The following is a 20,806-nucleotide window of genomic DNA, read 5'->3' as shown; positions in this document are numbered from 1 at the left end:
TTCTCCCCCAGGGAGACTCTGCTAAAATGATGGGAGAGGAATCCAAAAGCATCAGTCTGTAAGGACCAAGGGAATAAGAGAGCGGCAACTGTGGGTTAGTGATTTCTGCTACTTCAAGGGCATTTTGGGTGGCAGGATGGAGGGGAATTGATGGAGCAGAGCAGCCGTTAGCTGTGGTCCTTGCTGGAAATGTGTTCTCAGAGGCGGCCACGCATGGAGCTCAGATGAGCAGATGACCTCAGCATCTGCTGTCCCATCTCCACAACAAATTCTCAGTATGACCTTGGGCAAGTCTGTTTCCTCTTTCTGAGGCTCCTACTGGAGCCATACTGGACCCATGATCCTTCTGGTGTCTGAATGTCCTGGAGGTTTTTTTTTTTTTTTTTTTTTCCTTCAACATGTAGAGGCACCAAGTTTTGATTCAGATTCTGGTATTTGCATTTTTTTCAAAAGCTGTCCCAGGAAGCTTTAAAAGTGCCTGCTGCAGATGGTCTTTGAGAGCCCATTCAATTCCAACTTGTCAGGACTCCCACCCAGGTGTTAGTTTGGAGAACACACTGGGCTGGGGTGGGAGACTCGCAGGGATATAAGACCTTCGGGGGAGTGATCCAGGAGGCTTTGAAGGAGGCCGAGTGCCCATCTGCTGGGGACGGCAGAGGCTCTATACAGGGACAGTGGCATTTGAAAAGGGCAGAAAGCCCACTGAGGGAGACCGTGAGGACGGCCCTGCAGGTGGAAGTCCCAGTAGGAGCAAGATCTTAGCAGTAGGGACACTTGTGGCATGTGGGGGAATTACAGATATTCAAATGTGGAGACAGCACGAGGAGCCATGAATGTCCAGGAGAGCACCTGCGCTCCATCTATCCAAATGACAATGGGGAGCCACGCAGATCTCTGAGCTAGAGGGTGCACGAGCAAAGTATATCAGCCTCACCAGCCCTCTCTGGTTATTTAATGCACGTCGGCCTCATGGTTTTAATACATGGGTTCAGCCCCGCGACCTTTTCTGGAGCAACTACTATGTGCTGTTTGTGCCAAGCACTGCTCACGGTGTCTGGCATGACCTGGCCACTCTGTGGCTACACAGCCGCATCTCTCTCCTGCCACTTCCCTACTCAGTCCACTTTCCTTACCCCCACACCCTCAAGGAGTGTGGTCCCCCATGCCTCCCTGTCCTTACTCAAGCCCCTTCCTCTGTTGGCACGCCCCTTCCTACTTCAGCCCTTCTGCAGGAGGCTCTGCGTGAAGAACATTCCCCTGGGCGGCCTTTCGGATGCCCTTGGGCAGTTCCTGGTCCTTCCCGTCCCCCTCCAGATGGCACATCCACTGCTGGCCTCACACTGTGTGGCTTTTACTTGTTAATCTGTGAGTCTAAGGGCAGCCAGGTCAAGATGAGGCACCACCCGTTAGCGGTAGCTGTCTTTCCTGGGGCTCCCTGAGGATTTAGGGCAGAGCAAGCTGTTGAGGAGTGTTGAGTGATTGAAAAAATAGTAATGGCAACGATCTGGGCCAGGCACGTGACATAGCAGATTTACCTCTCATGGCACACCCTTGGGACGTGTGTCACTCTCTCCACCTTGCAGCACACGTGTGACTTGGGATATGTGAGTTTGTGCAACTTCTGTCCTGCAGAACGGGGCTACAACACAGGTATGCCTCAGCCCTGGCCCTCCTCTCCACCATGTCCCGGGCCAGCCACTCTGGCCCGGGCCAGAAGGATGTGGGGTCAGAGAAGCCACAAACAGGCAACTTCCTTTCTCCTGTCTCCACTTCCCACTCAGCTGGGACGGCTCCTACTCATTTTCTCAAGATCCTTATCTGCTCCTGCACTCGGAGAAGTTTCCCCATACCTTGCACACTACCCAGGAGAGGTGGGGAAAGGAGTGTTCCATGTGGTCACTGGGCGTGGGTAAGCATCTCTCCTCCCTGTGACTTCCCCGCCTCTGCACCAGAGGCTGGGAAACCCCACTCAGGTCATCGAATAAAAGCTCTGGGCCCCGCAGCATGGGCCAGGGAAGAGCTCTTAGCTTCACCAGACACATCGAGACCGCTGCAAGGAGGTCTGAGCCAGACCCCCCAGGATGAAGCTCATCACCGTGGCCCTGGTGTGCCTGCTGCTGGCTGGGATGTGGCTGCACGAGGCGGACAGCAGGAGCAGTGAGTGTGGTTGGCGTCACTACGCTCCTCCTTGGGGAGGGTGCTCTGGGCTTGTGGGCAGGGCTTGCCCTGAACTCAAGGCCTCTGTCTCCCCTCCTCCTGGAAGAATTCTTCCTGAAGAGGGTGAATGGAGGACTTGGATGCGGTAGGGGCAAGGGGCCGGAGGGAGAAGGTGTTTAGGCCAGCGCCACAGCTCAGCTGCCAGCCTCATCCGAAGCAGGCCCTGCCTCATCCAGGGACCTCTGAGGCTATTTAGGCAAGCCAGGAGGCCTGAGGCCCAGAGGAGGGACTGGGTCCTGCCTCTACCGGGGAACAGATAACAGGCAGAGTGTAAAGTCAGGACCGAGACTAGAACGGGTGGCTAGTCACTGTCGGGCAAGTGTTGGCCCAGTGACTCAGGCCAGTCACTTTACCTCTCAAACTCTTCGTTCCCTGCTCGCAAAATGGGATTGATAATGCTTGTCCTCGGGGCTCTGGAAAGAAGACTGACCTAATTCCAGGCACCTGAAAAACGCTGCGTAGACAATGAAACGAGGAGGAAGGAGCCAGGATTGGAATTTGAGTCTCTTGGGGGGTGGGGGGTGGCAAAGAGTGTGTAAAGTGGCCGAGTTGGGGGTGGAGCCTGGACAGGGCTGAGGGCCTGGGAAAAGGGCATTCTAGAGAGGGGGTGGAGAGCATCTCAGTTCCTGAAAGCTCTTCCCTGGTCATCTCATCCGTTTGAACTCCTTGAACCATTCCTAGTCTTGACCGAAAGCCATAGACCACAGTTGTCCTGTGTGCACCAGGCTCACTGGGCCCCCAGAATGTGGAGTCCTGAGCCCTTAAACCCAAATATTGGGCCAGAACCATGCACTCATGGTGGGATGTCAGAACTGGAAGCTTCTTAAAAATCAGCCCAAAAAGTCCTATTTGACAGATGGGAAGTCTGGGGCCCAGATGGGGGCTCATCTTGGTCAAGGCCACACAGCTGGATTGGAGGGAGCTGGGATCTGAACCCCAATGTCCTGACCCTCTGCCTACCTACAGAACTAGGTGGCTGATGAGACAGCACTGCACTGGGCTGGATGTAGTCCCCAAGCCTGGGCCTGTCCCAAAAGGTTTTGTTTGTTTGTTCGTTTGTTTGTTTCTAACCACTTGGATAAAAGGAACAACGTCCAGGTTAAGAAATAGATGCAAACCATTTTTTTGTGTGTTTTTCTTCTAGTGCACGTATCGTCCTCCAACTGTTGCTTCACGTTTGTGGAGAAGAAGATTTCCTCGCAGAGAATCCAGTGTTACAAAAACACCAGCTCCGCGTGCTCCCGCAGTAGTCTAATGTGAGTGGCCCTCCCTGGGTCAGTTCCTGACTCCCTCCTCCAGGGACCAGAAATCAGCCCACCTGGAATTAGAATGGCAGACGCTAGATGGCGATGCTCCACCAGATTCTGGTTTCCGAACCTGGAGCAAGGCCGCCAAGATCTAGGTGTGCAGAGCCCAGCATGGGCGCCAGGGGGAGCGCCGCGCTTCTTAGCAGGTGCCAGGAGGGATGCCCCTGCGCTCCCACAGTGACTTGGGTTTCTTGGAACTCCAAGGCGCCAAGTATTATATCCTGATATTTTATGTCCAGAAGAAGGGACTGCTTAAAAGCTCCAGGAATTACTGTGTAGTGGGAAAAGTGAGGGGGTCACAATTATTTCCTGCCTCGGGATTTGCCAACCTATAATCTTGGTTGACCTTGGGCGGGTAACTCTTCTGCACCTCATTGTCTGGGCACTCCTCTGCACTCCTTATCTGTGAAATGGAGTTAAGGTGACAGTCGCATCATAGGGTCATTAGAAAGTTAGACTGAGGTAGCTCACCCCCGCTTTTCAGTATCTAGAAAGCATTCACGTATATGATCTTGGCTAACCCTTTTGGGGCACCCATTTTCATTATCATGAACAGTGAAGTTCAGGGAAGTAGAGATATTTGTCTGAGGTCACCCAGATAATTAAAGTTAGAATTGGTCTATAGTTTGGTTGGACAACAGCCAAGTTAAAGAGGTGGGCAGGAATGAGAAAAAATGAAATATGGCCTTTTGTAGCAACGTGGATGGAACTGGAGAGTGTGATGCTAAGTGAAATAAGCCATACAGAGAAAGACAGATACCATATGGTTTCACTCTTATGTGGATCCTGAGAAACTTAACAGGAACCCATGGGGGAGGGGAAGGGAAAAAAAAAAAAAAAAGAGGTTAGAGTGGGAGAGAGCCAAAGCATAAGAGACTGTTGAGAACTGAGAACAAACTAAGGGTTGATGGGGGGTGGGAGGGAGGAGAGGGTGGGTGATGGGTATTGAGGAGGGCACCTTTTGGGATGAGCACTGGGTGTTGTATGGAAACCAATTTGACAATAAATTTCATATATAAATAAAAAAAAATAAAAAAATAAAAAAAACAAAAAAAAAAACAAAAAAAAACCCCCCAAAAAAACAAAATAAATAAAAATAAGTATTCAAAACATCAAAAAAAAAAAAAGAGGTGGGCAGGTTAGAAAAGAAACACACACACACACACACACACACACAGTGAATCTAAAGCAATGACTGAGGGTTCCAGATGGACACAGACACATGAAAAGTTGGGTCGAGGGCCCTCATAGATAGTCTAGGACGGAAATTTCCATACTAGCTAATCCTCAGTGTCTGCAGCCCTTACCCCGCCCTAATACAACAAATCACACTCTCCAGAAAAGGGAGAAACTCAGTTGAATAAGCTCTTCCCGAGGTTTGGGAGTTCTTCCCAGTGTACAAGCCGCAGGTCTTATGCCACAATTTCATTTTACAGGCCCAGAGAGAGAAGCTTAGGGGAACCCAGCAGCAAGGAGGGGGAGATGGGACTTGTGTGTGGCACCCAGGGGGCAACTCAAGGTGATTCGGCTCCTCCTTTGTTCTTTTCCCACAGAATCAAGCTGAAGGGAGGCAGAGAGACCTGTGTCTTGCCGACAGCCCAATGGGTTAAGCAATCTTTAAAGTCCAAGAAACCGTGCCTGCCAAAGTAAACACGAGCGGATTTCCTTCCATCCTGGACTCTGAAGACCGCACGGCTTCACCTGTCCCCCGCCTCAGCCCCTGACCCCACGCCTGTCCTTCTGCCCAGCTTTGCAAGGTCGTAGAGGGTTGACTCAGTCTTAATAAGCTATGTTGTTGCACTTTACATATTTAAATGCTAGAGTCTTCAATTCCTGCCTCCCTGGGCTTCTTGGATCCCACAGGGATTTCGGATGCAAACTTGATTGGCACTGAGAAGCTGGGGCCAGGAGCCAGGTGGGTGGGGGTGGGGAAGACTGGTTGGTGCCAGAAGACTTGACTTCTTATCAACAGAGACAATGAATGACTTGCATGTCTCAGCTGACTGCCTTTTCTTGGGGCGTGGGGGGAACATTAATTCAGGACAGTGATGTAGATTCTCTGCTTCCAGGTTTGGCGGGGGGAGGGGGGGTGGGGGGAGGAAGGCACGGTGAAGCAGAAAACGGGAACTCAGGGTTGGGGTTCCCAAAGTCACAGCTGGAGGGGATCTTGTGAGGTCATCTGCCTGTAAGATGTTGCTAGGCTCATTCTACAGATGAGGTGACTGAGGGTTGGAGAGGGACAGAGATAGGCCAGAGGATACAGAGCGAGTCAGGGTCAGGTCTGGTGGTAGAGCCTGGGGCTCCTGCCTCTCAGGCCAGAACTCTCCCGTGTGTCCCAAGATGGCAAGTGACGGCCTGACACAGCATGCAAGGTGGACACATAGGGGAAGCGGAGGCCCCGTCCCTGTCAAAGGGGTAATCACAGGCCCCGACTGGTGCAGTGTGGGACTCCGGGGAGAACAGCAAGGGAGGGATGTGGCTTCTGGGTCTCAGGGTTGGTGCCCTTAAAGGAGTGGCCTTAGGGGAGAAGTTCTCATGGCTGCTCTAAAAGAGGCTTCTCTCCTTTCCCTGGCAGCACAGTGTCTGTCTGGCCCACTCTTCTTAAACTGCCTCTTCCCTTCTGCCCCCACGACCGCCCTGCTTCCTCCCATCCTCTCTTGTAAGGACCACCGCAGGGCAGTAAGTTGCTCTCAGCTCTCCTTTGCCAACTCCTTCCAGCCCAGGGTCCCAGGCCACCCACCCTGGCATGCCTCTGCCCTCTCCATGGCTCTTGAGGGCTTCGGCCCCTCCCTCCTGCCTTCAGAACAGACTCCAAACTCCGCCCGCCCGCCCGGCCGCCCGTGGATATTCCAATCCCTCTACAGCCCCGCCTCAACCTTCCTTTCTAAAGGACCCTACCTCTTCCGTCCCCGGAACCCCAAACTCCAGCCCCTCTCCCTTCCTTTCCATCCTGTGCTTCCTCTAGAAGAATCTTTGCCGTGACTGCGCTCTGGCATCCTTCAGGGTCGCTACCAACTAGGACCGGGTCATTTCGTTTTCCCCTGGAGGTCAGGTGCACGTAGTGTCTGTATTACTCTGAGGACTGCTTGGAGCGGGGAGGCATGGTGGCAGAGAGACCAGTTAGAAGCTGATGTTGGGGCCGGAGTGATTGTTCTAGAACATGCTGGGCTGCTGATCCAGGCCCTCTGCGACACTCCGATGAGCCCAGGTCGGCCAGCCACCAACCTCGCGAGGGCCTCCCCAGGTCGGCCGCATTCCTCCAGCGCCCTCCGCCAGCCACCTGCGCCTGGGAGCGCCCCCTACTGGTTGGAAGTGCCGCTTCCCCAAGAAAACAACCTTAGGAGATTTTAAACAAAACGTATTTTCTGCAACAAGCCCACAATCTTACCAATGGCCTTCTCCTTTCTGCACTAACCTAGTTAGCTACACTTCACATTCGCAAGGTCTTCCCCTCCCCGGATCGCAGCAACCCAAGATCTGGAAGCCCATACAATGGCTGGGGAGTTAGGCAGAGACAGACCTGCTGCTGGCAGCTTATAGGTCGGGGAACTGGGGCTTATGATGGGAAGCAGCTGGCTCAAGGCCTTGCTTTAAAAAAAGATCACCAGGGGCGCCTGGGTGGCACAGTCGGTTAAGCGTCCGACTTCAGCCAGGTCACGATCTCGCGGTCCGTGAGTTCAAGCCCCGCGTCGGGCTCTGGGCTGATGGCTCAGAGCCTGGAGCCTGTTTCCGATTCTGTGTCTCCCTCTCTCTCTGCCCCTCCCCCGTTCATGCTCTGTCTCTCTCTGTCCCAAAAATAAATAAACGTTGAAAAAAAAATTAAAAAAAAAAAAAAGATCACCAATATTAAAAACAACCCCAAGACCGGCAGCAATTCAAATAACATTAAATATTACTTAAGACCTAGTACTTTTTTTTTTTTTTTTTTTTTTGCATCACAATATGGAAAGCACCCTGTTTGAAAATTACAGTAAAATTAGTCCAGGGTATAGCCGGGCAGGCTGGAGGTGAATAAATCGTCGTTTCTCACACTCTGGCTTGGTCTTAGTGTGGCTGGACGAGTTCAAGGCTTCAGGGCACGAGATTTTTGACTGAGCTGTTTCACATACTCCTGGACCCATTTCTCCTTCGGGTCAGCACAGATCTCCTTGGCCAGCTTCGTCCTGAAGCTGTGGATGCAGGAGGGCTGCACAGTTAGATCCAGAGAGGACTCACTGTGCTCTAAACCCTGCGTGGCCCACCTGCTCCAGGTCAGGGATCCTCCCCGGGACAGGAGGGAGGGGGGGTTGTGGAAAGAAGGGGACTCTGGAGGTAGTCGCTGTTCTTGGAGGCCCCGGAGAAGCTGGCCTGGCATCAGACAAAGCAACTGTGAGATTGCAAGCCCATTCGGGGAGCGGGGGTGGGAGCGGGTGTGGGGGGGAAAACAGCCCTCTCTGGGCCTGTTTTCAGTGTAATCACAGTCTGGTAAAATCGTACCCCCTGAATATAAGATCCCGGGTTGGTCTGATGCCTGTCCTCTGGGGTGGCACTTCAGGTGCAGGGATGTGGGAATGAGGTGGGGTGGGGTCAGGGAGCGGGTGAGCAGCGTTTTTCTACCTACATGACAGCTGTCTGGGGACAGTGGCTGCTGGTGATTCGATAGGTCGTCAGCTTCGGCAAGGGGATCTTCTTATTGTTAAACGTGAAACAGCAAGGGAACAGGGCACTGAATGCACCTAGAGATAAAGTCACAAAGAAAAAGCCTTTTCGGAGGCGCTAGGTTCTTCTCAGCTTGAATAGGGCAGGAAGCATCTTTGGGGACAGGAAAGGAAAGAGGCAGAAATGGATCTTATCCACCCCAGGTCCAGTGCTCCTGCCCGAAGTCCCGAGGTGGGGTGAGACCTGGACCACGTGGCTCAAGGTTCTCTCAGCTGCGTGGTGCGGACACGTCATTGCAGACAGAGGCAGGCCAGTGTGACAGGTCCTGGCTCTGGCGCTCCATGTGCCGAGTTTGGGAAGGTCGGCCAGGGTCAAAAAAAAGGCCCTGGATTTGGGGTGAACGGCTTAGGTTTTATCTTGGCTCTGCAATGGCTGGGGGTGGACGCGTAGGACCCCTTTGTCCCCAGCTTGGTCTTCAGCTTTCTGTCTTTAAAATTAGACGTTAAAGTGAAGCTCTGAGGATTCCCAGGGCTCTGATAGGCTCAGAAGTGGGACACTTTGGCTTTGGGCTTCCTAGAAGGAGAGGAAAAGGAAAAGAAGGAGAGAGGGCGGGAAGGAGGGAGAGAGGGGCTTACCTGGCTGGGCGAGCGCCTGGAGGCTGAAGGCGGCAGCTGCCAGCAGCAGGCACAGAAGCGCTGCGGAGACCCTCATGACCGCAGGGAGCTGGGGCGTGAGATCTGGAACTTTCTGGGCTGGTCTCAGCCTCTCTGCAATGCTGGTGGCCCTGCCTGCCTTTTATAAGGAAGCAGAGAGGGCAGGGGCCACCAGAGGGACAACTGCCTGGGCCGTGTCATGATCAAGTTGAGATGCAGGGCGCTCCCGAATCTGCTGAGCTGGGGGTTGGCTACCAGCGTTTTCCAGGAATTTCAAGAAGGAAGCTGTGGCTGCAGCAGGGCAGGTACTGTTTCCTTCCAGCTGCCCAGGCCACAGAGAGGAAGTGGGAAGACAGACGTGGTACCACTCTCCATAGTGAGTGCTCCCAGGAGCTGTTCCAGGGCCTGGCTTTCTCTGCAACCAGAGAAAGAACGCCGTGTGAGGGCTCTGCATGGGCGATGTATCTAGTCCTGACGAGGTGTATACCGTTATCATCGTGCCCATTTACAGACGAAGATGCTGGGGTGCGGAGACATGAAGTAACTTGCCCCAAAGTCTTGTGGGAAGTGAGTGGCGGCACCAGAAGAGAGAGCTGGTCTGTTTACATATAATCACTGCCACTGAACTGCAGAAGTCTTCCTCCGGGCGGGTTTATGTGGAAGTCTCGTACTTGAGACCAATCAAAGCCAGCTTCTGATGGATGACAAGGGCTCCTCTTGTCACCTACTGGTGCCCCCTTCTGCCACTCAGGCCCAGAGAGATATGGCTTGAAGTCCACTGATTTGTCCAGGACCCCTGTTTTCAGGGAGGACTGTTGAGTTTCTAGAGCGGTTGCCGGGAAGGCAGCTGCAGAGTAGAACAAAGTGGGGTCCTTGCTTCTGGGCCTGGCTCCCCACTGCAGTGAGCTTCTGGCTGAGCTTGAGCTTGGGCGAACATCCCCGTGTGCACGGTGGGAGGGGGAATGGGCTTGGACTCTGGGAAAACACCTGCCAAGGGGCGTGGCCTGAGCCTTCTGTTCCCCATGCTTCTTCCCAGCTCCCAGACCTTACTTACTTTTTGGACCTGCCTGGAATGCTTTCCCCTAGGTTTTCTATTCTTGTGTGTCTTTCCACTCTAGCAAGTTGTTTTTCACTTGTGTGCAATGAGGGTAAAAGCATGGAAATAGAGAGCTAAGATTAGTGAAATAGAAAATCAAATCATATATACTGGAAAGGATTGATGGAGCTCAAAGTCGGTTCTTTGATGAACCTACAACGAAGCTAATGCTCTCCTGAGACTCACCATGAAAAAAAATACAAAAAAAGTGGCACCTGAGTGGCTCAGTCTGTTGAGTATCCAACTCTTGATTTTGGCTAAGGTCATTATCCCAGGGTTGTTGGATCGAATCCTAAGTCTGGCTCCACGTTGAGCGTGGAGACTGCTATAGATATTCTCTCTCTCTCTCTCTCTCTCTCTCTCTCGCTCTCGCTCTCGCTCTCCTTCTCTCTCCCTTTCTCTCTGTCTGTCTCAAACATACATGCAAAAAGGCACAGATAGCCAGCAGCAGGAATAAAAGGAGAGGTGTCACCCTGGAGCCTGTAGACTCCAGAAGGAAAATTGGACCCTTATGCCAAAAATTTTAATTTAGATGAAATGGATGACTTCCTAAAAAATATAACTTACCAGACTGCCAAAAAAAAAGAGTAATTCTAAAACTACTGAAAAAATGGAATCAGTCATTGAAAATCCTCCTACAAAACATCCTCTGGTTCCAAGGGCTTTCATAGCTAATTCCTTCAAGCATCCCATGGATTAATCTTTCACAATTTTGTTCCAGAGAATATCAAAAGAGTGTGCACTCCATCTCATGTTTTTTTTAACTTAATGTTTATTTATTTTTGAAAGAGAGAGAGAGAGAGAGCAAGTGGGGAAGGGGCAAAAGGGAGGAAGACACAGAATCCAAAGCAGGCTATAGGCTCTGAACTGTGAGCACAGAGCCTGACATGGGGCTGGAACCCATAAGCTGTGAGATCATGACCTGAGCCACCCAGGCGTCCCCACTCCAACTCATGTTGTACATCTTACATAACTTTGACACAAAAATTTGTCAAGAACCACACGAGAAAGGAAACCTGTCCCCCGGACACACATTCCTTTATGGTCCACCCTCTTCTCTGACCTGGGAAGCCAACCTATGTGGATCTCTAGAGTAGGACTTCAGGTCTGCCGTCTGTGGGCAGCGCTTGCGTGCTAGGGAGCCCCTTGGGGCGTGAGAGAGGGCGTAGAGTAAGGTGAGGTCTGCTGCCTCTTCTGGGCCTCAGCGTGGATGCAGTCCTCAATCAATGGCTTTCACTTCTCTCCAGGGGCTGGAGGGAGGGGGGTGCATACCCTGGCCTTTCCTCTTTGGGTTAAGGGTCAGTTCCTACACTGTTACTAGCCTCAGAGTACTAATGCACCCCTGTGGTTTCTCCACATTTCAGCCCACATCTTGCTAAATAGCCTCTACTAATCCATCCCCAGATCACTCAAATTTAAGTGTTATCTATTCCTTATTAGGACCCTCGCTGGCATAGGTTTGGACCCAGTACCAGAAATGGCTCCTGGAAATGGTCCTTCCACATGGGATTCTGGGATTGGGTCGCTCATATATTTTAGGAGCGTCTGTTGGCATCATGGTTGCTTAAATCATCACAGGTAAGGTTGTGTGGCCGACTGTGTTTCAATGAACCCTGCAGGTGATTCTGGTGTGTACCCAAGTTTGGGAACCATGGAGTTGCAGCACATCCCATAGCCATCTCTGATCTCTAGTGAAGCCACCAGAAAGCCTTGGCAAAAGAAGCATCCAGGGGCCTTCCCTGGGAGCAAGTAGATCCCTTTCAACAGATCCACTTCTCTGAGACTTTGCACTCCTTCCTAACACCCCAGGGAAGTCTCAGAATTACAGATTAAGTAACTGCAGTCTTCTTTGTAAGCCTAGACTCCAATCAGCCAATCTGGCTGAGCATTAACATCATTTCCAGGTACTTGTGCTAACACATTAAATCCCGAATTTTCCGCAAGTACGCCTATGTCAATAAATTGGACGGAATGAGTCTTGTGTGTTCTTCTGCCATTAGTGACCACTCCTACACATGCACCCTGAACCCACAAATCCAGTGGGTGAAGGGACATCCAAACCCTCCTGACTGTAGGGACTCCTGTCTGTCCTTCCCTCTGCTTCGGGACATGATATCTCATAGGAGAATGGGGTTAGGAGCCAGGGATCTGGAGTCAGCCAGTCATGGCTTCAAGTCCTATATCCACCATTGACTGGTTATGTGATTTAGAGTAAATCGCTTACCTCTCTGAGCCTCTAAGAGGAAACTGATGGTTAGTTATTACCTCACTTTGATGTCAGAGTTGAATAAGATAATCCATGGAAAGTGCTCATCACAGTGCCAACAACCTCCATTTCTAACTAGTGACCAAGTGATGCTCACGCCTCTGGTCTGGGGCCCATGCTGGGGAACCATGCTGTGATACATCTGAGTCTGGATCCCACTGGGAGGAGTGGGATCTGGGATGGCACAGGCTGGACAGTGCTGCTTCTTGAGCAGCAGAGACAAGGTGGGCACAGTTGCCCCCCAGGAGCCCCAGGGCTGGAGAGGTAATCTGTGTTTTGGCCAGCAGGGATCAGTGGCAGCGGTTATGAGATCCCTAGACGTGAAATGGATGGGATGCTTACTAAGGGACTGCTTGACTTTAGGCAGAAAATTCTAAGTTTTATGGGCAGAAACCTAGTACAAGTCCCTGTATCCATGGGACTTGAATTCATGGCCTCTTGAAACCCAATACAAGTCTCTGTATTCATGGGACTTGAATTCATTGATTCATGGCATCTTACCCAGTTATCAAATCTAAACAGTTTCATAGACCTGAAATCTTCAGATCAGGAAGACCAGGAAGGGCCCTTGCAATGCTAGGCTGCAGGTGAAATACAAGACAGTTGATTAAATTTGAGTTTCACATAAACAGTGAGCAATTTTTTTAGTGTAACTATGCAATTGGCAGTATTTTTGCTAAATCTGGAAACTCAGAGGTCTATACTGTAAATCTTTGCTAAGCCTTCCCCAGAGGAGCCTACTGCCATATAACCAGGGTGACTCTGCCCTAGGGAAAGAAATACTGAGACCTTCTGGGATTATTTGATGATGGCTCTAAATGGACGCTATTCTCTGGATACCTGAAAATTCACCCAGGCTCCCTGGTCAGAGTGGGAGCTTATGGAAACTCTATTGGCTTGGGGTTTCACTCAATGATGTTTAGAGCAGAAGTTCAGCTACCTCTTTTCTAGCTCAATGATCTTTATACGATATAACTCTCCCAGAACTTAGAATCCTGTAATTTTAGAATCATTTTCTTGTGTAGAGTCTTAGGATCCAAGCCTCCTGCAAGCAGTGTCCAGTTGCCCTGGGCAATCTTAGTGCCCTGCTGTCTTAGATTGGAACATGCTGGAGTTGGCTTCACTATGTCATGTTGTGATTTTCAGAGGTTTACCCATTGAAGTCTATTCTCGTGGAATAACTTGTTGGGAAGCCTTGATCTGTCACAGCTTAAAGCTACGACTAGTCAGAGAAGCACCCTGTACTTACGCTTCCCCCTGTCCATCTCACTTTACTCTTCAAAGCTGTCAGGAGTATTGAGATAGTACAGTCTTTCCACTTTACAGAACGGATATTTGACTGCTAGAAAGGCAGTCAATGGGAAGGGAGTGAGCCAGCACTAACTGGCACTCTCTGCCCCTGGGCTGGTCTCTCCAGAGAAAGGCAAGCCTGCAGAGGAAGTGATTAGCACCCTTGTGGCACCAGAGGAGGGAAGTCCCTCCATCCCCCCGCAAACAGTGCAAAACCGCTTGCTTACTCCTTCCTTTACACCTCCTTCTCTCCTATCTCCACATTCACTTATAATATCCCATCCACCTGCAACATTATTCCTTCCATTTGGCCCCCAACAGGAATCATGTGAGGCCCGACTTAAATTGTGCTTCCAGCCCATACAGATTCCACATGGGACCAAACCTTGTTCTGAATGGATGCTTTACAGAAAACAGGACAAATCATAGAGGAACATTTTGATAAATGGACCGTATTAAAATTAGGAAGCTTATTTCATCAAAAGGCATATTTAAGGGAGTGGAAAGAAAAACCACAGATTATGAGAGGTGTTTCAATTTACACATCTGACAAAAGATTCCTATTAGGAATACAGAAGTTACTTCTATTAATTTATGATAAAAAAGACAGCCAATCTACAAATGGACAAAATCTAAATCTAAGCATTACCAAAAATGGACAAAAAGCATGGCCTGGGGTTCATGAAAGAAGACATCCAACAAATATTTGAATAGATGCTCAACCTCAGCAGTCATGAATATAATGAAATTTTAAACCGCTACTATGTGGATTATGGGAAGTTATAATCAGAATGGCTAACTTAAAAAGAATTGACAGAAGTGTTGCAATACCAAATGTGGAGCAACTCTAGTCCTTATACATTGTTGGTGGGTGGGAGTGGATGTAAATTAGCACCATAGTTTTGGAAAATATTTGGCAGATTTGAAAAAAGGTTTGGTGGGTGAGCATATATTCAACATACACATATCCTATGATCTCTGTGTGTATTTCTATCAATCACCAATCATCTATTTATCTATCATCTACATTCTACCTCTGTATTTATCTACCTCTGTGTCTATCTATCTATCTATCTATCTATCTATCTATCTATCATCTGTCATCTACCTGTAAATCCTAACATTTGCAACAATACCTCCAATTTCAGGCCAACACAACATGCTTTTTTCCCCTAGCTTTCTGACATTCCTATGTTTTGTCTATGGAAACTTCTCCAACAATAAGTGGCTTGACTTCTGTTATCTGCGATATATTTGCTTATTTGCTACACCCTTCTCTATGTCAACATTCTCCTAGTTATGTAGCTAACTTAGTCCCAATCTTGTTGGCCCTGAATTGTAGGCCACCTTCTTGGACCCAGTCCTAACAAATATGCTGGTCAAGTTCACGGTCTTGTCCAAGCCCTGGTCCCAAAGAGCACACTGGGCAAGTCCCTGATTCTGGTCCGAGCCCCAGCCCAGGTGAAAACCCCAACCAAATTCCCAGCTAAATGCCTGGCCCTGAGCCAGTGAACTTGTCTGTTGAGATCCAGGCATTGACCAAAGGAAAGGAGAACAAATACTGACTGTATGAAGCCATGACTCAATAAGACAGAGCCTTAGATGAGGACCTGTGTACAGATAGTTCATTTGGAAGTGATCAATGGAAAGGGATCAAGGATCCCAGGGATCAGGACTGAGCAGGTGGCAGAGGTGGAGAAGGAGGAGAAGCCAACACAAGTATGCATAATCCAGGTCAGCATAGAGGGTAGTGGGGACTGATTCCCCTGGGACTACCTGAGAAGCCTATGGAATGGCTCCCAGAATCCACCACTGGAAAGAAGGGTGGCAGGAGTGTGTGAACTACTGCCTCCACTCTTCATTGGCAGTAGGTTGTCACCCTGTGTTCCCTCCCCCACACTTCTGAGCCTTGGGTGAATGTGTAGGCTGAGCCAAATCCCAACCTGAGAAGGCACACAAAGAGGAGCCTGTGGGCAGAAAGCAAGAAGTGAGGAGGACACTGGCAGCATATGTGGAGAGACTGAAGTGAATCACAGCCTGAGGCAATCTGTGACCTGAGGGTGAAATCAGAGGTGTGCCCAAGAGGATGGCCATCATCTTCAAGTGACCTCCCCAGTCTTCACTCCTAGTTGACAAGGGAATAAGTCGGGTTCACAGATATTAACCAATCACTATAAGGATGTGGATTTCCAAAGCACTAATGTTCAAGTTAGGCCATGTAAAACATAAATAACTTAAATGAGATGACACATTACTTATGTGTTTATGTTTAATGTTGTGAACAAAGTTCGTTGTAAGTTGAAACATGATGACACAGTCCTGGAGTGCAGCTAGCTGGGCAAAGCTCAGGGGAAACAAATGGATTGTGTTTTGATTGTGGCCTGGGTGTCATTCTAGGCTGTGTCTTCTTACATTGGAAACTGGATTTGTGGTCAGGCTATTTCATGAAACCCTGGTCCCAGACGTCATCAGCCAGCTTGTCCTTGAGGCTGTGGAAGAGAGGTGAGAAATGGATGGAGCTCTTGTGGCCAGAAGTGCTCCTCTTACCCAGCTGATACTCAGCTGCTTATTGTCCCTGGGGCTTGACTGTGCTACCTTGGACTTTAGTGGAAAGCTGGTCTTTAGACAGGTGATATATCTGACTTGTAATAGGCTAGGCTCCTGACTGGCTCAATGTTTGTTTTTTTTAAATATGTATACTTTAATGTTTATTTTTTAGAGAGACAAAGCATGAGTCGGGGAGGGGCAGAGAGAGAGAAGGAGACACAGAATCTGAAGCAGGCTCCAGGCTCTGAGCTGTCAGCACAGAGCCTGATGTGGGGCCTGAACTCACAGGCTGAGAGATCATGACCTGAGCCGAAGTTGGATGCTTAACCAACTGAGCCACCCAGGTGCCCCTGGCTCAATGGTTTTAATCCTGGGTGCTTTACTTCCCCAATCTACCCCAGCTAACAGTCATGGCCAAGATTCCAAGAGACATGGAGGGGGCTTGTGAGGTCATCTGCCAGGTCCCCTCACTTTCTGCCTGTGAAACAGCACAACCTCCCATTTTGTATGGGGCATCTTAATGCCAGAGAGAGAGATCCAATTGTCCTAAGTGACATAGAGTCAGGGTCAGTTCTGGGACCAGATCCCAAGTGCCATGCTTCCAAGTGTACTCAGATTGTCGTATCCCTCCACATGATCACAGATTACAGGCCCTGCAGAGCTGGGTCAGTGAAACAATAGTCCTCTTTCCCTCAGGGAGTGGTCTGGTCTTTGTGCCTTACTATGGTGGGCCTCATGTCTGAAAATGGAGCCAGCCATGCTCACGAAGTACAAGACAATCTTGACACCAAGAGACTATTAAGGAAAAGAAGTCCCATGCCTTCAAACAGATGCTTGCAATTTTGGGAGATTGGGGCTGGAGATAGCTTAATTCTGTGTCTCAAGGGCACCAGCTGTCTCTAAATAGTTGCCTTATGAGATTGTAAGAGAAGGTCTATGTTCCAGGTCAAATGCTTTCCCTCTCCAACATTTAACATACCACTCCATCTTGCCCATTCTACCTAACCTCACCCCCACTCCCAGCCTGCTTCACCTCCCCTGTACCATTACAGTGGCCTGCCTGCCCTCAGGCCCTCCCTCACTTACTCCGACCCCATACTCAGATACCAGGTCATTCTTCCTCATGTGCATCTTGGAATGTGACACTGTCCTTCACTCCTATTTCCAAAACTTTTAGTGCGTCTTGTTTTTCCAGAGTCCAGCCAGATGGGACTTCCCCCTCCATCCACTCTCTTCCTCCCCCTCTTGTACCAGCTCTGGAGAATCTTTTCATTTCCCATTGCATGCCATTCCCATTCAAGACCAGTCCTGTTCAAGATTTTGTAACGAAAAGCCTTGAAAGAGCTTCTAGGTTATAGACATCTAGTTTCCTCTAGTTTCACTACTAGGACAATAGTCTGGGTTTGAGGATTAATTAGTTAGATAAAAGTTGGGGTTGGGGCGCCTGGGTGGCGCAGTCGGTTAAGCGTCTGACTTCAGCCAGGTCACGATCTCACAGTCCATGAGTTCGAGCCCCACGTCAGGCTCTGGGCTGATGGCTCAGAGCCTGGAGCCTGTTTCCGATTCTGTGTCTCCCTCTCTCTCTGCCCCTCCCCCGTTCATGCTCTGTCTCTCTCTGTCCCAAAAATAAATAAACGTTGAAAAAAATTAAAAAAAAAAAAAGTTGGGGTTATGGAGAAAAGTTTGAAGCAAGAGAGAGACCGGACAAAAGGAGGTGTGATGAGAAAAGAAATGTGCAGGTGATGTTAGAGACTGGAGCCAAAGGCTGGAACACCCTGAACCTCAGTTGAATCTAAAATACTTCTTAGAGGATGGCCCCCAAACCCTAAATTGCCAGCCATTGCTGCTGTTTTTTTCCTCCTAGCTAAATGTTACCCCATGAAAAATAAGACCAAGTTGTTTAGGGGCACCTGGGTGGCTCAGTCAGTTGAGCGTCCGACTTAGGCTCAGGTCATGATCTCACGGATCATGAGATCGAGCCCCGCGTCAGGTTCTGTGCTGACAGCTCAGAGCCTGGAGCCTATTTCAGATTCTGTGTGTCCCCCTCTCTCCGTCCCTCCCCTGCTTGTGCTCTCTCCTTCTCAAAACTAAATAAACATTAAAAAAAGAACAAGTTTAAAGTCATATATTTTTTCTTTGAAATTGCCATATAGTCATTAAATAACATTAATTTCAACAACACTACACAGCAGTACAGGAGCATTGACTTTCTAAGAATTCGGAAGTGTTTCATTCTGATGATCCATGGAAGGACCTGATAATACTGTAGGCAGGTTGGAGGGAGAACAATGACATCCTGCCATGAACTTGACTGAGTTCACAGGAAAGAAAACATGCCACCAGATTTTATACTTTACATTTGCTAACATTTATATCAGACAAAGTCAAAACATCAATAACTTAAATATAATTAAATAATATTTAAGAAATGTGCTTTAAATTATTATACAAAGTGCTATTGTTGGGATTGTAAAAAAATAATATCACTCTGCCCTTGGGGAGGGTTGGGGGAAAATAAATAAGATTTTCTTCAGGCTCTGTCTCTCCAGTCCGGGTATAAAGGTTCAAGGTTTCTGGGTTTGGGACTTTTGGTCCAGGCGCTTCATGAAATCCTGGACCCACTTCTGCTTGGGGTCAGCACAGATCTCTCTGGATGTTTTGGTCTTGAAGCTGTGGAGGGAAGAGAAGGCAGTTAGATGGAGCACCTTGAGGATTTTGTCCAGGAATGTGGCCTGTTGCACCCTAAACCTGAGCAGCTTTTTCTCTCTGGGTGAGGGGGCTGGATGGGGACAGGTGGGGGAGGAAAAGTCCTCAAAAGGAAACTGTGCTCTTGTCCCAGGGGAATCCCTCAGGCTCCTGGCTGAAAGAACTTGGATGATCTGGCCAAGCTCCCAGAAGGTTAGCCTGGACAGAGTATGGATTCCCTCCCGTGAGCTCAGTTTCTCCATGGGGTAAAAGTTCCTTTGGATTAGATGGTATATTTATCTGACTCATTTGGACATGCATCCCGATATCTTTCCCTTGTATGTAACTCAGATAGAACTTTTGGTGGAGGGTTCCAGGGCATGATCTACTCACATCACAGCTTCCTGGGGACACTGGATGTTGGTGATCCTTGTGTAGCTCTCTAGCTTCTGCATAGGGATCTTCCCTTTGACCACACTGAAGCAGCAGGTAATTGGGATGGAAACTGAACCTGAAAAACATTTTGCAAAGAATGATACAGTTATAATGCATCATAAGCATGCATTTGCAAGGGCAGGTAGAGAAGCTAGGAAAAGACAAAACAAACATACAAGTTCCAATGAACACTGGGCACTCCCAAGTCCAGTGCCTTAGTTCACATTCCACAGATGAAATGGTGCCCAGGAGTCAGTTTCCTCTTTGGGAGTCTGGAGACCCTCATTGTTGATTTGGAATGGAGAAATCTCAAGTGACAAGACTAATCTGGTAGTGCCATTAGGAGGATCCACTGATCCAAAACCACTGACACCAAAAAGATAAGTTCTAAGAACTTGCTTCCCAGCTTTCTGTCCCCATGGGCTCTAAAGCCAACCTCTGTCACATGCTGAGAGGCCCCTGGGTCCTTATTATTCTTACATGGCTGGCTGTAATTCAAAATTTGAAACCCCAAGCACTAATTTTTTTTCCTCTGCACTACTGCCTGAAATGTTCTTCACATCCACAATGAGAAATGGTCCTTCCTTCTGTGTCACATCCCCAAACAATGTAAGGGTCATTGAGGTAGTGGCTGCATTTAGTGTCTCTTCTCCAGCTGGTGTCAGGAAGGACCATGGGGACTGGCCTCAGTGGCCTGGGCATCTGGTTCTGGTTCTGGCTAGTTGTGCCATGACAGCTCTTTTTATCTCTGCTGTTGGTTTCAATTTCTCCATCTCTGTAATGTAGGCTATGCAGCAAGCATGCTGGGATGGTAGTACCTACAACAGTTAAAATGGTAAGCCTTAGGAAGAGAGGGCCTTACCTGGCTGAGCAAGCACCTGGATGCTGAAGGTGGCCACTGTGAGCAGCAGGCACAGAAGCACTGCGGAGACCTTCATGGCAGAGGGAAGCACAGAAGCTTGGGTGTGAGAGATGGAAGTTCCTGGGTTTGTTTCAGCCTCGCTGTTCCTCTGGACACCCTGCCTGTCTTTTATAGAGAGCAGAGTGTGTGGGCGGGGGCATGAAGTAAGACTTTGAATATGCTTAGTAGGCACCAGATCCTGGGGGTGATTTCCAAACGCTGGAAGAAGGAAGCTGAACAGTTTCTATCATTCACTTAGACTATGTGGAGTAGAGGTGGAAGGGTATGTCATTGTACCAAGAGAAATACAGGAAGTGACCTCAATGGAATGTTAAGGAAATGGAAATGGAAATGTTTGAAATGGAAAATGTTCTGTTGGAAAGGAAGAATGGAAGCTGAAGTCATAGTGAAGTGAAGACAATCAAAGATCTGGCCCTCTCTGGAGCCCAGGAGGCCTGAGACTGGGCTTTAAGTCTTTGGCTGTACTTTCCATCAGACTCAGGTCCCTGGCATCCTAAACTAGTCAAGCTCCTGTAGAACCCCACACAGGTAGCCTGATAGAACCCTGGCAGAATGGTGGAATCCGGGAAAATCTTCAAGTTTTAATGCCATGGAATCTTATGTTATGGGGCATGAGAATTGGACAGCACATACTGATCTTGTAGGGTGGTGTTTCCAAATATTTTATTTAGACACTAAAGTTTCTTTCCAGTGAAATCATAAGGAGAAACTCAATATTTCATGCAGGTAGAATGGGTCTGTTTGAGAAAA

General features: G+C 49.1%; 3 protein-coding genes across 3 annotated transcripts; 1 reads left to right on the top strand and 2 right to left on the bottom strand.

The window, feature by feature from the left end:
* The first annotated feature begins 1,849 nt into the window (after nucleotides 1-1,849).
* On the top strand, nucleotides 1,850-5,508 carry CCL1 (C-C motif chemokine ligand 1). Its single transcript, XM_086685603.1, has 3 exons — nucleotides 1,850-2,157; nucleotides 3,362-3,473; nucleotides 5,078-5,508. Exons 1-3 carry the CDS (start codon nucleotides 2,082-2,084, stop codon nucleotides 5,172-5,174), a joined length of 285 nt encoding a protein of 94 aa, XP_086541729.1. The 5' UTR covers nucleotides 1,850-2,081; the 3' UTR covers nucleotides 5,175-5,508.
* A 1,935-nt stretch (nucleotides 5,509-7,443) lies between these two features.
* LOC112853763 (C-C motif chemokine 13-like) lies at nucleotides 7,444-9,008 on the bottom strand. Its single transcript, XM_025917345.2, has 3 exons — nucleotides 8,798-9,008; nucleotides 8,125-8,239; nucleotides 7,444-7,693 (listed from the first exon to the last, which is right to left on the bottom strand). The coding sequence occupies exons 1-3, from the start codon at nucleotides 8,871-8,873 to the stop codon at nucleotides 7,588-7,590; spliced, it is 297 nt and encodes a 98-aa protein (XP_025773130.1). The 5' UTR covers nucleotides 8,874-9,008; the 3' UTR covers nucleotides 7,444-7,587.
* Nucleotides 9,009-18,124: 9,116 nt separating this feature from the next.
* On the bottom strand, nucleotides 18,125-20,075 carry LOC112853034 (C-C motif chemokine 8-like). The gene is made up of 3 exons (XM_025916601.2): nucleotides 19,997-20,075; nucleotides 19,093-19,210; nucleotides 18,125-18,684 (listed from the first exon to the last, which is right to left on the bottom strand). Exons 1-3 carry the CDS (start codon nucleotides 20,070-20,072, stop codon nucleotides 18,579-18,581), a joined length of 300 nt encoding a protein of 99 aa, XP_025772386.1. The 5' UTR covers nucleotides 20,073-20,075; the 3' UTR covers nucleotides 18,125-18,578.
* Between the last annotated feature and the right edge of the window lie 731 nt (nucleotides 20,076-20,806).

Source organism: Puma concolor, chromosome E1 (genome assembly GCF_028749965.1).
Source record: "Puma concolor isolate L17-30 chromosome E1, mPumCon1.1.hap2, whole genome shotgun sequence".
Lineage (NCBI taxonomy): Eukaryota > Metazoa > Chordata > Mammalia > Carnivora > Felidae > Puma > Puma concolor.
This window is presented reverse-complemented; position numbering and strand designations above follow the sequence as displayed.

Coding starts and splice junctions, on each gene's coding strand:
- CCL1 (XM_086685603.1), top strand. CDS start 2,082: ATGAAGCTCATCACCGTGGCCCTGGTGTGCCTGCTGCTGGCTGGGATG. Junction 2,158..3,361: donor CGAGGCGGACAGCAGGAGCA/GTGAGTGTGGTT, acceptor TTTTTCTTCTAG/TGCACGTATCGTCCTCCAAC. Junction 3,474..5,077: donor TGCTCCCGCAGTAGTCTAAT/GTGAGTGGCCCT, acceptor CTTTTCCCACAG/AATCAAGCTGAAGGGAGGCA.
- LOC112853763 (XM_025917345.2), bottom strand. CDS start 8,873: ATGAGGGTCTCCGCAGCGCTTCTGTGCCTGCTGCTGGCAGCTGCCGCC. Junction 8,240..8,797: donor CCAGGCGCTCGCCCAGCCAG/GTAAGCCCCTCT, acceptor CTTTATCTCTAG/GTGCATTCAGTGCCCTGTTC. Junction 7,694..8,124: donor TGTCCCCAGACAGCTGTCAT/GTAGGTAGAAAA, acceptor CTGCATCCACAG/CTTCAGGACGAAGCTGGCCA.
- LOC112853034 (XM_025916601.2), bottom strand. CDS start 20,072: ATGAAGGTCTCCGCAGTGCTTCTGTGCCTGCTGCTCACAGTGGCCACC. Junction 19,211..19,996: donor CCAGGTGCTTGCTCAGCCAG/GTAAGGCCCTCT, acceptor AATGTTTTTCAG/GTTCAGTTTCCATCCCAATT. Junction 18,685..19,092: donor TGTCCCCAGGAAGCTGTGAT/GTGAGTAGATCA, acceptor TTCCCTCCACAG/CTTCAAGACCAAAACATCCA.